At 40.4% G+C, this 16,135-nt stretch overlaps 2 protein-coding genes across 5 annotated transcripts; one reads left to right on the top strand and one right to left on the bottom strand.

The window, feature by feature from the left end:
- Positions 1 to 31: 31 nt before the first annotated feature.
- Positions 32 to 4,360, top strand: LOC121957335 (cell division cycle-associated protein 7-like). Its single transcript, XM_042505906.2, has 9 exons — positions 32 to 171; positions 263 to 391; positions 699 to 1,070; positions 1,676 to 1,771; positions 2,103 to 2,252; positions 2,519 to 2,662; positions 3,124 to 3,273; positions 3,867 to 4,003; positions 4,200 to 4,360. Exons 1-9 carry the CDS (start codon positions 169 to 171, stop codon positions 4,243 to 4,245), a joined length of 1,227 nt encoding a protein of 408 aa, XP_042361840.2. The 5' UTR covers positions 32 to 168; the 3' UTR covers positions 4,246 to 4,360.
- A 42-nt stretch (positions 4,361 to 4,402) lies between these two features.
- Positions 4,403 to 15,849, bottom strand: sp1 (sp1 transcription factor). 4 transcript variants are annotated; one of them, XM_042505862.2, is made up of 6 exons: positions 15,719 to 15,849; positions 15,054 to 15,127; positions 10,683 to 12,090; positions 8,202 to 8,343; positions 7,053 to 7,246; positions 4,403 to 6,380 (listed from the first exon to the last, which is right to left on the bottom strand). In XM_042505862.2, the coding sequence occupies exons 1-6, from the start codon at positions 15,723 to 15,725 to the stop codon at positions 6,076 to 6,078; spliced, it is 2,130 nt and encodes a 709-aa protein (XP_042361796.2). In that variant the 5' UTR covers positions 15,726 to 15,849; the 3' UTR covers positions 4,403 to 6,075. The 4 variants fall into 4 exon arrangements, with proteins under 4 accessions (XP_042361796.2, XP_042361806.2, XP_087945150.1 ...); XM_042505872.2 differs by having other exon boundaries at positions 7,053 to 7,243; XM_088089024.1 differs by lacking the exon at positions 15,719 to 15,849 and adding an exon at positions 15,579 to 15,632.
- Positions 15,850 to 16,135: the final 286 nt, after the last annotated feature.

Here is a 16,135-nt window from a genome sequence, read left to right as displayed (position 1 = left end):
GCGGAGTTTAAAAAAGCATCACCATCCGAAGCTCATTCTGTGACTCCGTGCTGCCCTGAGCTTCAAAACACACACCCCTTCAATCAGATTAAATGGACGTACCTGTGCTGGGGCGGGTAGCTAAACTTCAGAAGCTAACCTTAGTGGGCAGCAAATACAGAGAACAAAATGGTAAAGCAAGTTATTATTTCGTGATTATCAGGCTTAATATATTGTTTTCAAATATTCTCGGGTTACGTTTGTTGTATCTTTTTTTATTCAGGTGGGGGTTTTAGGAATGAACGCCATCACCAAACAGCTAGCCTTAGCCGATGTTTTTGCAGAGGACTCTGAAAATGAGCGAACATTTTACGGCTTTTCCGACAGCGAAATCAGCGACCACTGCAACAAGGTCAGTCATTTGGGTTAATTTAGGACCTTCATGTTGCCAGATGTTGTGTTATTACAACGCTTTTGAAACAAATAATATTATCCTGCATGGATTTGTTAATGTGTACATAAATGCAGCTGACGGATTTAGCCTTTTAGATCCTGCTGTAACATACGTTGTGACAGAAACGGATGAATCTTAGAAACAAACGAGATCACCAGCTAAAACATCAAATTTTGACTATACGAGATTAATATTACTGTGCTAACTGAGGTGGCAAAGATGTATAATAACTTAATGAAAAATCACATCCATGTATGTCCATCAGAAATCAGATTTGGAAGATGAAGATGAAGATGAAGCTCAGCCTGACCTTTCCTCCAAGAAGCAGGAAGCCACGTCTAAACCGTCTTCTCGAGCCCAAACCTTCAGGCTGAGAGTGGCCCTCCGCTCCACAACCTCCACCCAGCAGTCCACTGATGATGAAGAGGAGGAGGAAGAAGAGGAGACAAAGAGAGATGTGAAGAGGGCAGGGAAGACCAGTCAGGGAAGGAAGAGGAGACATGTGAGATTTGATGATGAAGACACAGCGGTGGCTCAGTCATCTCCTTCAAAAGAGCCTGGATCTGATTCAGAAGAAAATGTATCACTTTCTTTCCTGGCCAAGAGAGAACAGAACATCAAGGCCAACAAAGCAATGGTAAAGCAGAAGCACAGGGCCATCATAGTGTAGAAATGTTTGGAAACTGACAGGCAGATGTAACAGAGTGTAAACAAAGCTGTGGTTCCTGAACAAGTGCCCAAGAATATTGAATTTCCAACACAAAATAAAGCTCTGACTATCTGTAAATATTACTGCAAAGAGAGCTATTGTTTTCCTTTATAGATCTATTTTTATTATTATTATTATATTTATTCATATTATTGAATTTTAGTCTTTGGTGTCGTATACCAATCCATTTTTTTGTCTCTTGTGTATTCACTCTGTATGTCTTATGTATTTGTGACATGCATTTTTTCTTACTTGTCTGTGCTTTGTATGCACCTTGTGTTTTGTCGTCTTGTCCGCTCTTTGAGAACAAGTTATTTATCTATGTATCTAGGTGATAAAAGTAAGAGTTGCAGGGCACATGACTTTGACTTGAGCCGTGAATGTCAATTTTAGATTTTACATGACAAAAGAAAAAAACAAAAAACTTTAGTCTCAAGTGCTAAAAAAAATGTTGCCTGCTAAACTGAGTTGAATATAATGAATGTTTATCTGTCATGTCTCTAATCCTTTATATCCTCCCTGTTTTCTAATAGCTGGCTCAGCTGATGGCAGACCTGCAGAAGATGCCTGGAGGCGCGGGGATGTTGAAAAAACAAGCAGGCAATCAAAAGGCGAAAGAGAGGAGCTCTGTGAGTAAAATAATCTAAAAAATATCTCAATCACCAGTGAGTTTATGCAAGTGTTAAGCTTTCATATGAAGGCAAGATGAGGCGATTTTCTTTGTAATCCAGGGCAATTCAATGTGCTTTACAGGGCTATAAAAATACATCGATAAAAGATTTACAATTTAAAAGGTGCAAAGTACAAGCACGTATTACAAGAGAAACAACATTTTAGAAGTAATCTTGTTTAGTTTAAGCTAAGTGACAGTAGAAATCAAATGAAAAAGGGCGTCCACCAGTTATTTTTAAATAGACTTTAAGTATGTACTGAGGCCATTTTAACTACAATCACCTGCAGCGTCCACCTCGATCTGGTGCAGCTGGAGAGTCCAGGAGGAACCCAGAGCGAGCGTCTCGCAGACAGACCCGCTCTATGGGGGGAGTTGAGGATCTTTCAGCCCCAAAGGAGGAAGAGCTGGAGCTCAGCTTGGAGGAGGAGCTGCTGGAGGTCAGCTCTATCATTTATCAAGGCCCAGTTGAAAAATGGTTCATGTTAATGAGAGTTAAAACACGATTCTTTACATGTCTATCAGTGTGTTGTAACTTTCTAATTTCATTATCCATTTTATATTTGTAATATGTCCTGTATGATGGTCAAAGGTAACCGTGTATTCGTCCTTTTGTAGGTCTGTTCAGCTAACCTATTCTGTAACGTGTCAGTTTCTGTGCAAAACCTCCAATTAAATAATCATTATCTTTGTCTTTGTGCTCCAGGTACGCCGAGCCCCACAGCGTCGTGGCACCCCACGACCTAATCAGTCCAAACCTCATCATATCCGTCCTGTGGAGGACATCACAGAGGACGAGATTCAGCTGGTCGCAGAAAACATGACCGATAAAGTCTACAACAGAGTCACAGTGAGTTCTCAGCTGCACTCTATCTGCAGTAGTGTTGTCAAAAAACTGATATTCAGATAGAAATCGATTCTAAAATTTAGTACTGGATAAGATAATCATTTGCAACAGTATCGTGCCGTCTTGTCCTCATCATTGACGCACAACTGCACAAAGAGCACCGCTGCAGACAGGCAGGCACACGGCCCCTCCCCTCACTAGCACCACCCTAATCTGCAGCTCTTTATGTAGTGAGATATATAGAAATTATATATTAAAAGGTGATCAGAAACCACAAAATCACTTTGCAGCTTTGGTTCAGAGTCCTGATATTCTAGGAAAAACTGGCAGGGCCACTGGGTCACCACCAGGGGACAATCTCTCCATTACTGAATCCTAAAATTAACAGAATATGCAAAAACTGTTATATAATGTCAACGCACCTGTCCACTGTCTCTCATTGAGGTTTCTTTGTGTATTTTCAGGGCTCCACGTGTCATCAGTGCCGTCAGAAAACTGTTGACACCAAGACATGCTGCCGCAGTGAGGACTGTCGAGGGATTCAGGGTCAGTTCTGCGGGCCGTGTCTGAGGAACAGATACGGAGAGGATGTCAAGAAGGCGCTGCTTGATCCGGTCAGACTGCTGACACACTGACACTCTCTTCACCTGTGGAGATGCACAAAAGATTAATTTAGCATTGTTTCACTATTTAATGTTAGTAAGTGTTCAGGCGGATTTTATGTAACAAATGCATAAACAGAGAGATTAAAGGGCAGAATATAATACAGATGTTGCTGTTATTAACACATTGACATTTACCTGAAGATTGGATTTTATGGGTGACAATTTTGCATTTTCACACTCAGGCCTTAATACGCATGACGTGACTTATTGTATTTACATCAGTCGAAATATAACTTTTCCATCCTTTCGATCACACTTACATTACTGGGGCACAATGTGAGCCTCATAACTTCTTCTGACTTTGTTTTCTGGCATGCAGTGATCTATATATATATTTAAGTTAATGTAGGTTGCCGTCAACTTTTGTACCCTGTGGTACCTCAACATGTGTATTGACAAGTCTTCATTATAGAGCAAAGCTCATAGTAGTAGGACTTGTACTGTAAAGTTAAAGACTGTTTTGTTTAATATTTTGGATTGTGTATTTTACTCGTCTTTCTCAGATTCACTTTACTGTGTAATCACGTTGGTTATCTCCTCAGGAGTGGAAGTGCCCTCCCTGTCGTGGCATTTGCAACTGCAGCTTTTGTCGGCAGCGTGAGGGCCGCTGTCCGACTGGCATCCTGTTCCCCCTCGCCCAGTACCACGGCTTCTCTGACGTCCACTCCTACCTCAGCAGGTGGGAAACTATCCCACAACAAATTAATGTTGTCCCTTTTTTAAATGAAAAACACCAATTTGAGCATGGAGGTCGTGCAGGTCCAACAAAGTAAAAAAAACCTCCATAACTGTAGTATAATGCTCGTTATTCACCTTTAATGAGTGACAGTGTGTGTTAGAACTGATACAACATCTGTGTTTTTTTCTCCTTACAGCCTCCGTAACAAACTGAAGAATGAGGATCATGATGTGGAGATGTGAGCTCAACGCTAGATGGCGTATTTGCTCCAAATGTTTTAGTTCCTGCTTGTTCAAGATTGTAGTCTGTTTTAATCAATCTGTGATTTTATATGAATAAAGTATTTTTTTAAACAAATGGTTGTTGTTTGAGAAATGTTTGCAAGGAAAAGAGACAAAGTACATTGAATCTTAATTTTAATCCAGCTGTTGGCATTTGCAGTAGTTGTATACACACAATGTAAAATCCCTTATTTAAAACGGGGTGAAAAAATAAGAGCACTTGTTGTCCGATGAACTTTGTCTATAGAGTTTCAACGGAGAGCTTTTAAACACATTTACTGACATTATACAAGTTATCTTTTGCAAATAAAGCAGAATTCCGAAGCAAAGAAAAAGATTTCAATAGTGGCTAGAAGCGACTTTTCAGAAAAAACGTTGACCCTTAGTACATTTTGCAACTTATTTATTTGGACAACAAAGGGATATGTGTCCGGTGCCTGCCTCGAGCTGGATTTTTTCCAGTTAGAACTTTAACATATGCATTACAAGAGTAAAAATTATTAGAAAGTTCCCAGACCAAAGAAAGATTTCCTAGTTTTGCTTATAAAATGAGTATGAACCTTTGGTTTTGAGCTTACATATTTATGCTGTCTGGACATCCTTACACAATATTTTACTCTGACCAGATATGACTAAACAAGAAACGCTTTTCCACCGAAAGAAAACAAAAACTGAAGTGACTGCAAGGCAAAGATAGCAGAGGAAAAAAAGTACTGAGAAGATCTGGACTGTATAGAATACATTATTCTATGACAGAAAGGCTCTTAAATTTAAACATTTAATCTACATATATATATATAAAAGTAATAACATAAGATTAAGATTGATTGTGCATGAGAGGTTCATACAACTGAAAGGCAATCTCTTGCAATAATGTAAGATGATCCTGCCTACGCTAAGAATTCCTGTAGCCCTTACATTACCAAAAATATATATGTACATAAAAAAAAAAATCAAAATGTTTTTGCTATGATAAACATATCAAAGCATGATGGCTTGAATGTGTGTACCTACATAAAAGGTTAAAGAGTTAATTCTCAGGATGTCAGTGCCCTGACACACAGACGTCCTCACACTGATTAGTGCTTCTGGCTCTGATCTGGTCGTGACCTTGCGTTTTCCAGCCCGCCTCACCCTAATATACTTTTCATATTATTCCTATCATACTGGGATTGTTAGTATGTGAACAGGTTCCCCTAAAACCGCAACCAGACGTGTGAGAACCAAATATTTGCTGCCCAAGATTGTTATAATTTCAGTTTAAGGGTTGAGTTTACTATTAAGGGGCTAATAGTTAGAGGGGCAGCCCAGTCCGAGAGGGCGGGAAACACCTGAGGTGAAGGACATGTAGCGAAGCTCCCAGCCCTGAAACAAGGGTGAGAAACTAACTTAGTAGTGTCATCTCTTTACTAAAGAAGCATGTAGAGAGGATATTACTAGCTACCAATGCAACACCGAGAGTGCCGGTCTGTGTGTGTTATTGCAATCCAACCAGCGCGTAAGATTGAGTCTTCATGTGGGACAAACGTTAGCGTCGAGCCATTCAGGGGGAATAAAAGTTCATGATGATTTCTCTAATCTAACGCTTCAGTCCAACTCTGACCCCTCTATGACACAGGTGTCTAAATACATGATGGAGATAATAGTGTCTGTTGTGTAGCATCTGTGACCACCTCTCCCGTCTGACGCCCTTGTGAGGTTCTGCGTCTGCAGTTAGACATGCCCTTTTTAACCTTTAAATGTCTGAATGCATCATCCACCAAGGCTCGTCTTCCTGCTCCCCCGCCGTCCTCAGTAGCTGTTGCCGTTAAGTTGGTGAAGGTCCACCTGCATCATGTTGATCCCGCTGCTGGCTAATCGAGCTAAGCTCTCTGCAGATAAGGTTTCCATGGAGACGATGGTGTGCTGGTCGCTGGCTGACACTGCTCCTGTGCTGACTTTCGATCCTGCTGTAGGGGAAGCGGCGTCGGTAGAGACTGTGGTGCTGCTGCTGGTGTTGACTGCCTTCTTGTTCAAGTGGGTCTTGATGTGCTTGGAGAGGTGATCGCTGCGCATGAAGCGTTTGGGACACTCGGGGCAGGCAAACCTTTTCTCACCTGAAAAGGAGGGAGATATTAAAATCGCTATAAAAATAGCAGCAGCTGGTATGAGCAGAATCAACAGACTGATGGCTATGTGTTCGAAAATGTCAATTTATGAAGGATAAATGCACTGTACTGCAGTGAAGAAAAGTGAATAATAATGTTAAATACTCTTAGTTATTTATTTATTTTTTTTAAGAAAGCAGCCCTCTGAGTACCTTTGCAAAGTCATATTGGTGCACGATCCACACAGAAAATGTCTAGTTTCATTCCAGCTCAAAAATTCACTTTATTGGCTGACCTTACAGTTATCAGAGAATCTTTCCCCTCTAAAATCAGTAGTTGGGCACAATGTAGAATAAGTTGCTTGGTTTGTCCAAAACCAATAATATTCAATTCAATTCAATATGATCGAAGACAAAAACAGCATCAAATAATCAACCTAAAAGAAACTGATTGTCATTATAGTTGTAAATTAATTATCTTTTGATCTACCAATCCATTATTTATCCTGCTACAGAAAAATGGTTTCCCTGGAAAGCTATGTTGTCAAGAAACAAATGTTGACATGTGCGCAGACTTATCCTTTACTATCTTTACATCAAAGTCTTTGGACTTTATGGTCATCTTTGACATTTGATCTAATGTCCTTCTCATAATGTCAAATACACCAAATTAAATCCTCACCTGTGTGCGTCCTCTTGTGACGCTGGAGTTCATCTGAACGTGTGAATCGTTTGCCACAGAAAGACCAGCTGCAGACGAAGGGCCGTTCTCCTGTGTGCCAACGCAGGTGAGCTCTCAGGTGGGACGTCTTGCCGTAGATCTTCCCACAGCCAGAGATGTGACAAATGTGCTGCTTCTTTTTAGTCGGATCACTGCTTGATGTTAAAAACCAAAGAAATCAGAGTTGGAGGGTTACTGATTTTTCCATACGATTTTCAGAGGATAAATACAATCAGCTAAAACAGAAATGCTGTGTTTCTCTGAAGCTCCTGTTTCATGGGAGAGCTAGCAGGACAGGTGTGTGTGTGTGATACTTGGCACCTCCTGTTTCTGGAACACCAAATTGCTATCTTAAAATTACACACTGGGGCAGCATTATGCCAGCACAGTGTGAAAAACTACAGCTGGCATATTGGTGGATCTTCTTTGCAGCAGTATTGCAGAATCACTTTTTAAAAAGGACTGAGGATGCTCTTCAGAAAAAACACAGTTTATCACAACTTTTATTTTTGTAGCTCTGACAAATGGTTCTGCTGAAGTGTGCTTTTCCTTTAAGTGTTAACATTACAACTCTTTAATGAGAAGGCAACCTTATGGTTTATCTTCCACACTAACAACTAACAGTACAAATAAAGGTATATCATAACAAAAGACTCAGAGAGTACTCGGAGAAAGCCCTATCTTGCAATGTTAATGAAAGTGATACTTTATACTATACCATACATACTTTCAACTTTGTATCCTTGTATTCCTGTGCACCGTCATTGGAATTGGCTTTTCAAGTTTCATTAAAATTAGGCCAGTTGTTTTTCTGGTTTTTTTTTTTTGGCTAACAGACAAACTAAAACAAAACATAACCTCCTTGGGCGGACGTAATAATAATGACATGACAAAAGACATGACTTCCTGAAAAACATTATTATATTATATTATATTATGTCCCATTTTAAATAAGCACAATAAACACTCACACACACTTAAAGTTCCACAATATCCATCTTTACACAACTAATGACGACCAATGATGATTTACGACTGTATAACTTACATCACAGTCGTTGTATGGATTATATTAGACTGTGCAACTAACAAAGTGGCACAATGACATACCGTCCTTCTCCATCCTTGCAGAAGGGGCAGGTACACGCTTCCCTGCGGTTACGTCGTCCTTGAGGTTGTGGGCTGATATCCTCATCATCCAAAGCTGTACTGTCATCCAAACTGTCTCCTGCTGTCTGTAACCCCTGATCTCCTGTAGAGATGGAATAGAAATACTCACGTTAGATCATTTATAACAATGGTTTAAGAGCTCCTCAAGATAAAACACATTTTATCGATTAAGTTTAGAAGAAACTAAAACTACGTCAAATACACAATGAGTCTTTCTGCAACCTTTCCTATTAGAAAATCCACCCCATTCACCCCAATCCTCCCCGCCTTGATTACTGTAATTAAAAAAAGGTAAGGTGCATTGACAGATTTATAAAGTTATCAGTATGTTTGTTAAAAATTTGTGCAAGCCCCTACTTCATTTCCTATTCCTGATAAGATCTGCAGCTATTCATTTCCCATGACAGATTTTCACTTTTTGATTTCTGATATGTCCTTGTTTAGGGGATTTACAATAGTTTTATACAACACTTAAGATTCAAACAACAATATTAAACCCAGAGTGTTCAGAAAAGTTTTTCTAGCAGTGTAAATACCAGTTAGACAAAATATTTGAAAATGACTAATACATGGGTAACACATGGACATGTACAAACACTTAAACACCAGATGAGTCTGAGCCCTGCAGGCTTTAACTACCATACTTAAGTAAACATTTGTAGAGTCAGCACAGACACTAATGTGTAGTAAAATCCACCATTCAGTGCTGCTGGAAACTAACAGCCTAATACATACAGTAAATAGCTGATGGGAAGTGCATGATTTCATAATAAGGATAACTGAGCAAATTGCTTACTTTAATCAAAACCCACTGATTCCTCACATATGTTGCCTGCAAGCATTTAAATATGAACATAATGTGAAGGGTTGCCAATAACAGTTCATGAGAAGGGTTTCGACATGATAGCGGCTGCTAATAAGGTGGGAGAGGTCGAGTTACACCCTTTCAGTGACACAGAAGTTGTGGCTGACCTTCAAATGAAGAACTATAATGTGATCATCGTCTGAGTCGATGCAGCGTCACCAAGAAAAGAAAGAAACTGCAGCAAGAAAACAACACATAGAGTGCAGTAAAGAGCTCAGGAGAACACTGGACCAGCAGAACTGGTTAAACTGGTGTAGTGCACTTCACACACAAAGAGCAAAAGAGATCAAATCCAGAGACACGAGATACTATGCATTTTAGTCTGGGTAAAAAGGTCAATACAGCAAGTAAACCTTATTCAACATATTTACTCAGCTCAACTGCCAGGTTAGTTTACTATTGAAAACCGGCTGTGTACTATGATAGTTGGTGGTTACTTGTTATGCCTAAAATAACTACAGGTAAACACAATCAAAAAGTCCATTTCAGCCACTGTTACTTTGATTTGAAGATGTCTAAAAGGAATGGCAAAGTCAAAGCCCCTAAATGGGCTTGGACCAAGCTACACTGATAATAATAATGATAATAAAAATAATAACAACCGCAACAACAACTTGGATTTATATAGTCAAGGTACCAAAGCTATGGAACACTCTACCTACAGAAATTATGGAAGCCAGTTTGCTATATATTTCTAAAAGAAAGCTAAAATCATATTTCACTTTAGCTTTTAACTAGCTCACTTTCCTGCAATTATTTTAAAAAGTTTTATTTTACTTGATTTTATTATTTATGATTAAGGCTGCAACAGTATGAGATGTTCTTGGTATGATAACCTTCACAGAAATAAATAATTATCACAGTATAAGAATTATTATCATGAAATGAAAACAGAAGGATTTTTTTGTGGTTGAACAAACATTTTACTACTATATTTGAAACCATTTTTAAAAAAAGTATATGTAAAAAGTCTCCCTTTGGAAAATGGCTAAGATAAAGGTGAGATCCTCCTTCTAGCAGTGTTTTTTTTCCCCTCTAAATGAGTAAATGTACACAATCAAATTCAAACCACTGCAACCTTATTTGTGATTTGACTGTTTTATGATGACGTATTCTATTTTCTATGCTTGTCATGTATTTCTAATTGTATTTAAATGTCCTTTATCTTGAATCGCCTTGTTGGACTGTTTTATGTTAATTCTGTCTATTTCTGTGTGAAGTACTCAGTGCTAACAATGACCTTACTATGAAGAAATTGTGGTGCATTTATTGTGACAAGTTTTATATAAATAAAGTTTATCATTATTATTATAAACTAATTCAGCTCAGAAATATGAATACAGTACTGCATGGGGATTGCATAATTTAATACCAATAAAGTTCTCCTTCACTGAGGGGCCACTGGGTTCTCCTGAGTCACTAACAGCTCAAACTGAAACACAACTACTATTAATTCAATACTCTCTGTGTTCATGAAGCTTACTTTTTGAATTATTAGGAAAACATTTGTGTATGCTGAATTTCAATTATCTTTGGAGAGCACACTAGTGACTGACCTGCTGAACTGGCGATGGTGATGGGAACAGTCTGCAGCTGGTGCATCTGGAGCCCAGAGCTTCCGAGCGTGTTGAGATTTATGGTCTGGATTCCTGGGATCTGCACTGTGTTGACAGACACTCCTCCAGCTGCAGCGGCGCCCGGAGCCTGACCAAGTTGGGGCAGAGACTGCATTGGGGCCAGCGTGATCTGTGGTCCTGCTGGACTCTGGATCTGAATGGTCTGCCAGCTCACCTGGCCATTGGGGCCCACAGTGCGCAGGAGGATGGGGCCTGTGTTTGGCATAATCTGGAGATTTTGAAGCCCCTCCTGGCTGAGCGTAGGAGTTGCAAACACCTGACCCCCAGCGGCCGTAACGGTTCCGGCCTGGATGGTCTGGAGGGGTGTTCCACCTTGGATAACCTGCTGAGGCTGGATGAGGATCTGCTGTGGCTGCTGACCGTCTCTGTTGTCTGGCTGTATTGGGACACCCAGAGAAGACGCTGCGTTCTGCTGGAATGTGACTCCATTGCTGTTCTGTGTTTGTGCCATTCCATAAGTAGAGGTGGCCTGCGTGGTGACAGTGGACGCAGTTGTCATAAAACCTGCGCCGCTGGACACTGGTTGTTGCTGCTGCTGTATGAGCTGGTTTGCCCCTGTGTCCCCACCACTGTTTGCATCTCCCCCGCCGCTCGCTCCAGTGCTGACAGGCAACAAAGTGATGTTTCCATTGAGGGACACGGGCATATTTGCCAGGAATTGTGGCTGGTTTTGCAACATGCCATTGCCTAGGCTTATATTTTGTATGGGGATGGCACCCTGAAGGAGACTGGGCATTGTTATGATGTTTCCTGCAGCACCGGCTCTGTTGGTCGTAGCTATGATCTGCTGGCCGTTAGAAGATGACACGATCTGGAACTGCTGCCCTGCTCCTGCAGCGGCAGGTACAGCCGAATCCTGCTGAGTGTGTGCCAGCTGCAGCGGCTGGCCGTCTACTGTCTGAAACTGGGGAATAACCTGGTACTGGATGTTTGGCATCATGCCTGATATGGTGGTAAGCACCTGCTGACCCTGCATCGATGGTGCCTGAGCTATCACATACTGCTGTGGCTGCTGCTGCTGCTGCTGTCCCTGAGTACTAACCACAGCTGCTGATGGTGACAGCACCTGTCTGCTCTTGCCTATGTCTCCCCCTGCCATCACCCCCGAGGAGTCGGTGGTGATGGTGTTGGTGCCTGAGGTTGCTTGGATGCTAAGAGGGACGACCTGCCAGCCGTTGGCACTGGAGGTGAAAACACCCTGGTTTAGGTCCAACTGTTGCTGCTGGTTTTGTTGTTGTTGGTCTGCAGGTGAATCGTTTTCTCCTGGGGTGTCAATTCGACTGCATGTGGCTGCCAACAAGGCGAGGGGAGATGGCTGCTGTGAGTCCTGGAAGGAGAATACATGAAAGTAAATGAGAATTAATTTACATAGTTAAAATAATTGCTACTATCTAACATACATATAAAGGGTCCAGGACGTAGGTTTTAGGGGCAGCTACTGACAGAATGGTACATAATATTCATAACTATGTTTTCATTAGTTTATAATGACCTGAAAACAGGAAAATTGTTGTGTTTTCGCGACCTTAAAATGAGACTTTTACATCTACATACAGCGAAGGTCCCCTTCCTTGAAGTCCCCCATGTTGTTCTACAATAGCCCAGAATGGGCAAACAAAACACTGGCTCTTCATAGGGCCATTCACGTTTTCGTGTCGGCCAGTGTTATTCTCTTGAGGCCGAGACACACTAAAACTGACATCAAAAAACTAGTTGCGACAAGGGCAGATTTTTGTGGCCTCATGCTGCCTCTGTCTCCGCCAAAAAGTTACTCATAAAAACACTGCAAAAACAACAGCCAACACCTAACCATGACGTTCCTTCTACACCTGTGCCACAGGAAATAATAGAAAGAGGACAGATACAAGGTTCTAGTTATCCAGTCAGCACATCAACAACACAACCTGATGATGAAAGAACAAATTACATTTACTGTGCGCTAGCGAATAATAACACAAAAAAATTAAGCTTTTCTGCTTCAATGGCTAAAAAAAAAATCCCCATCTAAATATAACAATTTGTTTCAATCTCATGAAAGTCCCCATCTAAATATAACATGTTTGTTTCAATACTGTTCACTCTAGACCTAAGTTGTTTGCTTCCTTCTTTATTCACTTCAGTCTCTCTTCTCGTGCGCTGAGATGAACTGCTGGTCAAAGTGTTTTAATTCACAGACGGGCTCCGCAATCTCCGACAAAGATTCAATGTGCTGAATTGGCCAAGGAAAAGGCCAATATGGGCCAACTAATGCCAACAGATGCAGGACACACTGCAAAAACTACAGAGACAGACGCTCACCTACGCTCTTATATTGACCGACGGCCGACTGTGGGCTTGGTGTGTCAGGGCCCTAACATGATTGGCACACAGGAGGGGTTTCAGTAATGCAACATCACCTCTAGATGCCACAAAATCCTACACACTGAACCTTTAATGCTGCTGCAAGAAGAAATATATAAGGCTGTAAAAATGTCCTCTCATATGAAATTAACTGAGGCACTATTAATTAATATACTAAGGGAAATAACACCAATATAGTGACACTAATAATAACTTTTAGAACTAGGAGCTGCCTGAAATATGACCCTCCAAGTCCAGGACAGTGGATGGACATTGTTAAGGACACTCTATGAACCTCTTTGGAAAAACCGACCTTTCATCTAAGGACTGACTTTTAACTGGAAAAACAATAAATATGAAGTTTAATAATATTAATTATAAGAGTACTTTTATGAGCAAACTTAAACCTGATTTACAATAAAACATCAGGATGAAAAATAAATAGAACAAATAAAGCAGGATAATTGCAGAAGTAATAAAAACAAGCTACATGTTACCATAAAATAATTACAAACGGACCTGACAAGACAAGAAAAAGAAAAAAAAAGAGTGCTAAAAAGAGTGCTTTAAGAAGTGATTTAAAACATTAAGAGCCAAAAGGTCCGGACTGTTGCCATCAGACTGTTCAACACATCCACCTCTGTCAGACCTGTGGTCACTGTCACTGAACTGGACTAAACTCTGTCACTCCACATCCAAACAGTACAGACTGCAGTATGTGTGTATGCATATCATGTATATATATATGTACAATATATAACATCGGATCGTCACCTGCATTGTATTATAAATATTATATTATACATCACTATATATATATCATTATTATTATTCTATCATTATAATTATATTATATTATACATAACATTAGCCATCAGACATAAAAATGTCAAGTGCTAATGTCATGATGCTGATACTATTATTAATATTAATATTATGGATATTATTACTACTATTATTACTACTATTATTAATACTATCACTACTATTATGTGTGCGATGTCTTCAAACTGATGTTATTACCATTATTAGTATTATATGTACACCTCTACATATTCCCCTTATTCTGCTGTCATCATTACTATGCTCATGTGTATCCTTACCATCATCAGATTGCACCTTACCACTGCATTTGCACTACCTCAGTACTCTTTTGCACTACCTCAGCATTCTATTTATTCTATTTTTATATATTTATGTTTATTTCTATCTTCTATTATTCTTCTTATTTTTTGATGTATGTCTCTGCATGTCTTACGTGCCAAGCTGCTGTGACAACTAAATTTCCCTCCGGGGATCAATAAAGTCGTCTAAGTCTAAGTCTAAGTCTAAAAGGCTGAATGATGTTGTAAAAATAAAATATGAAAAAATAGAGATTGTCAGTTTGCTGGCTTTGTGCATGCCAAACTAGTAATGTATTCCTATACATTAAACCTGTTTTTTTGTTTGTTTGTTTGTTTGTTTGTTTGTCATGCAGGTCCTGTGCCCTGCACCTCTCAGAGAGTGGGGCTGCAGTAAGAAGCCCGAGGGGAAGCAGGGTGGGAGAGGATGGGAGGGACCGCATTTTTTTCCAAAGCAGCGGCGGGCTCGACTTCCCCTCCCCCCAAACCCACCCATCTCCCTCCCACACTTTTATTTTGCCCTATAAACTGACACACTCTTCTAGCCACCCCCTCCAAGGCCAGCCAAATGGGCCGAGCGAAATGCACATGAAGTGCCGGGGTTTGACGGGAACACCCCGTGTGGGCGAAATTTACCTGCCCATTCCCCACCCCGGTGACATGTGCTCCGGAGACAAAAATCAACAACCCGGAGTCCCGACAGAGATGTGCGGCAGAGTCAAACAAACTAACCCGGAGTGAACAAACACTGGCAATTAGGATAAAGTGGGGAGCACTATTTCTATTCTGAGAGTCATCTGATTTACGCAAACAGCGAAAGTACACCTACTTGTGAGTTTGTGTTTCGCTTTTGACTGTAGCTCCCACCGCTCTCCGCAGCGGCCATTTCACCCTGCTGCTGATCTGCGGAAGAAGAGTTAGTAAGATCACTTTAAAAGTAGCTACATCAGCAACACAACACCATGAAACTGAGTTACATTAAACAATGGGGAAAACCTACACAGCACACGCATGGTCGACCTCACAAACATAACTTAACTTTAGGAAATGTGAACCAATTCAAGGAAGAAGTGCAAAGAAATCCATGCCACAAGTGCTCCAAAGGGCCAGCTAGCCTGTTAGCTAACAAGCTAACATCAACTCACCACCAGTAATGTTGAGAAAAACCACCAAGAGTTAGCGAAAGCGACGACTTAGTTTCAACTTTACCACTAAATATACCTCAGCTAGCTCACGTGGATTTGATCAAGTTAAATTGTTGTATAAGCATGTGACGTTGTTGCCAATTAAGTACAGAAGTTACTGTTACACAGTTAGCTAAGTACCGACAATTAGCAGTTAAGTAGTTGCTCACTTTTTAACTGCTGGAAAACAGTACGATGTATCACACTGACGACATTTAAACATTTAAAACGTTGTTCTTTGATTCTATGTCTGACTGTTTGCGTTATGCTTCGCTCGCAACATGCCACTGAGTTTAAAAAGTTCACTTACTGCTCATAATTTGAAGACGGGAGGAGTTTCTCTGCTCTTTTTTCGGGTTGACAACTTTTCACAACTTCACACAAACTTGACGAGCTCCCCCTATGAAGGAGAAAGACGGGTGCGCTCGATTTAGGGACCTGTGTAGCCTGGTGCCTTCGCCGAGCACGGACATTGACAAAAATGAGACATTAGGTTCATGTTGTAAATTTTGTAATTAAAAGTCTTTTTTCCCCCCCCCAGCACTTTATATAAAAACATACACGTTCAACTATTCAAATCGTATAATGGTCAGTCTCAGGGCTTTATATTGATTTATTTTTTTAAACAAAGTTTCGAAATGGAAGATGGTTACCATGGAAATAGGATGCGAGTTTCATTCTGTTGCTATAATACATGTATTTTAAAAATAATAAATAATAATAAATA

Source organism: Plectropomus leopardus, chromosome 2 (assembly GCF_026936395.1).
Source record: "Plectropomus leopardus strain MGB_pleo_1.0 chromosome 2, ASM2693639v1, whole genome shotgun sequence".
NCBI classification, from domain to species: Eukaryota; Metazoa; Chordata; class Actinopteri; order Perciformes; family Serranidae; genus Plectropomus; species Plectropomus leopardus.
This window is presented reverse-complemented; position numbering and strand designations above follow the sequence as displayed.